The sequence below is a fragment of the Mesitornis unicolor genome, unplaced genomic scaffold (genome assembly GCF_000695765.1).
Source record: "Mesitornis unicolor isolate BGI_N332 unplaced genomic scaffold, ASM69576v1 scaffold8788, whole genome shotgun sequence".
Lineage (NCBI taxonomy): Eukaryota > Metazoa > Chordata > Aves > Mesitornithiformes > Mesitornithidae > Mesitornis > Mesitornis unicolor.
Genome location: NW_010201087.1, coordinates 1,815 through 2,995, shown reverse-complemented (window position 1 = coordinate 2,995; position 1,181 = coordinate 1,815). Strand labels below are relative to the sequence as shown.

Below are 1,181 nucleotides of genomic sequence, written 5' to 3'. Positions count from 1 at the left end.
GTTTTCTTTCACAGCGATCCGCCCCCAGCCCAGGCCTGCCACGGGCTGACGCCCCTGACCCCTCACTTGCCCCCGCTGCTCTTCGACCTGGAGTCAGACCCCGCTGAGAACTATGATCTGCTGCAGAGCAGCGCAGAGTCAGAGCTGCTGCAGGAGATCAAACTGCAGAAAATGCTCTTTGAGCAGCGCATGGAGTTTGGGGAGAGCCAGACCAGGAAGGGCAAGGATCTCGCCCTGCAGCCCTGCTGCGTGCCAAACTGTGCCCCTAAACCTTACTGCTGCCAGTGCTCCTAGCTGCTTGCTGCTCCAGACCCTTCAGCTGTTCTCCCAAACCCACCAGACCCCCCCAACTGACCACATGTGTCCCTGGAGCTGCCCTGCAGCTGTGGCAGTGACAGCTGAGACTGACGAGTGCTGGGGTCACACACTATGGTCTGTGGAGATTCCCCCCACCAGCGGTGTGGGTCAGGGCCTGTGCTCTGTGGGGGGCTCAAGCTGAGGTCTCTTGGCAGAAACCCTGATGTGTTCAGGAGGGACTGTGGTGCAGAACCATCTGCAGAGCCAGAGCAGCTCCTCTCAACCCACCCTCAGACAGAGCCAAGGGCAGGCCCCAGGGATCCCAGCCGGGCTGCGGGGAGCTGTGTGTCCCGGGTGGGAGCTGCAGCACCATTGTCTGTCAGGGCCAAGAGCACAGTCAGAGGGGGATGGACGGTCCTGGTGCAGCTGGTGCACTCCTGCAGCTCCAGGTGTGCGTGGTCAAGCACCTCTGTGTCCTCTGTGACTCCAGGAGGTGGAGATGTGGCTGGCAGGCCTGGTCCTCTTGTGAGCTCTGTAGGTGCTGGGGCTGATCCATGAGGTGCATGTTGTGGTTTAGGTCCAGTGGGAAGCTGAGCACCATGTGGTATCCCAGTCTGAGTTAATCAGAACTAATTTTCACTCGCTCATCCCTTCTCTGGTGGGGGAAAATACAACAAAGGGCTTGTGAGTGAAGACCAGGACAGGGAGGGATCACTCACCAGTTATGGTCATGGGCAAAACAGGCTTGACTTCAGGAAACAATTTAATTTCCTACTTATCAAATCAAAGAGTTAGATAATGAGAAATAAAACCAGATATTAAAAACACCTTCCCCCCACCCCTCCTTCCCAGGCTCAGCTTTGCTCCCAGTTTCCCTACCTACT

The 1,181-nt window shown here is 57.2% G+C and overlaps 1 protein-coding gene across 1 annotated transcript in view; it reads left to right on the top strand.

The window, feature by feature from the left end:
- Positions 1–294, top strand: part of LOC104544942 (arylsulfatase A-like) — a 2,716-nt gene extending 2,422 nt beyond the window's left edge. The window contains exon 7 of the mRNA XM_010189950.1: positions 7–294. Within this exon, the coding sequence (XP_010188252.1) occupies positions 7–294 (288 nt within the window). The remainder of the gene's footprint in view (positions 1–6) is intronic.
- The last annotated feature ends 887 nt before the right edge of the window (positions 295–1,181 follow it).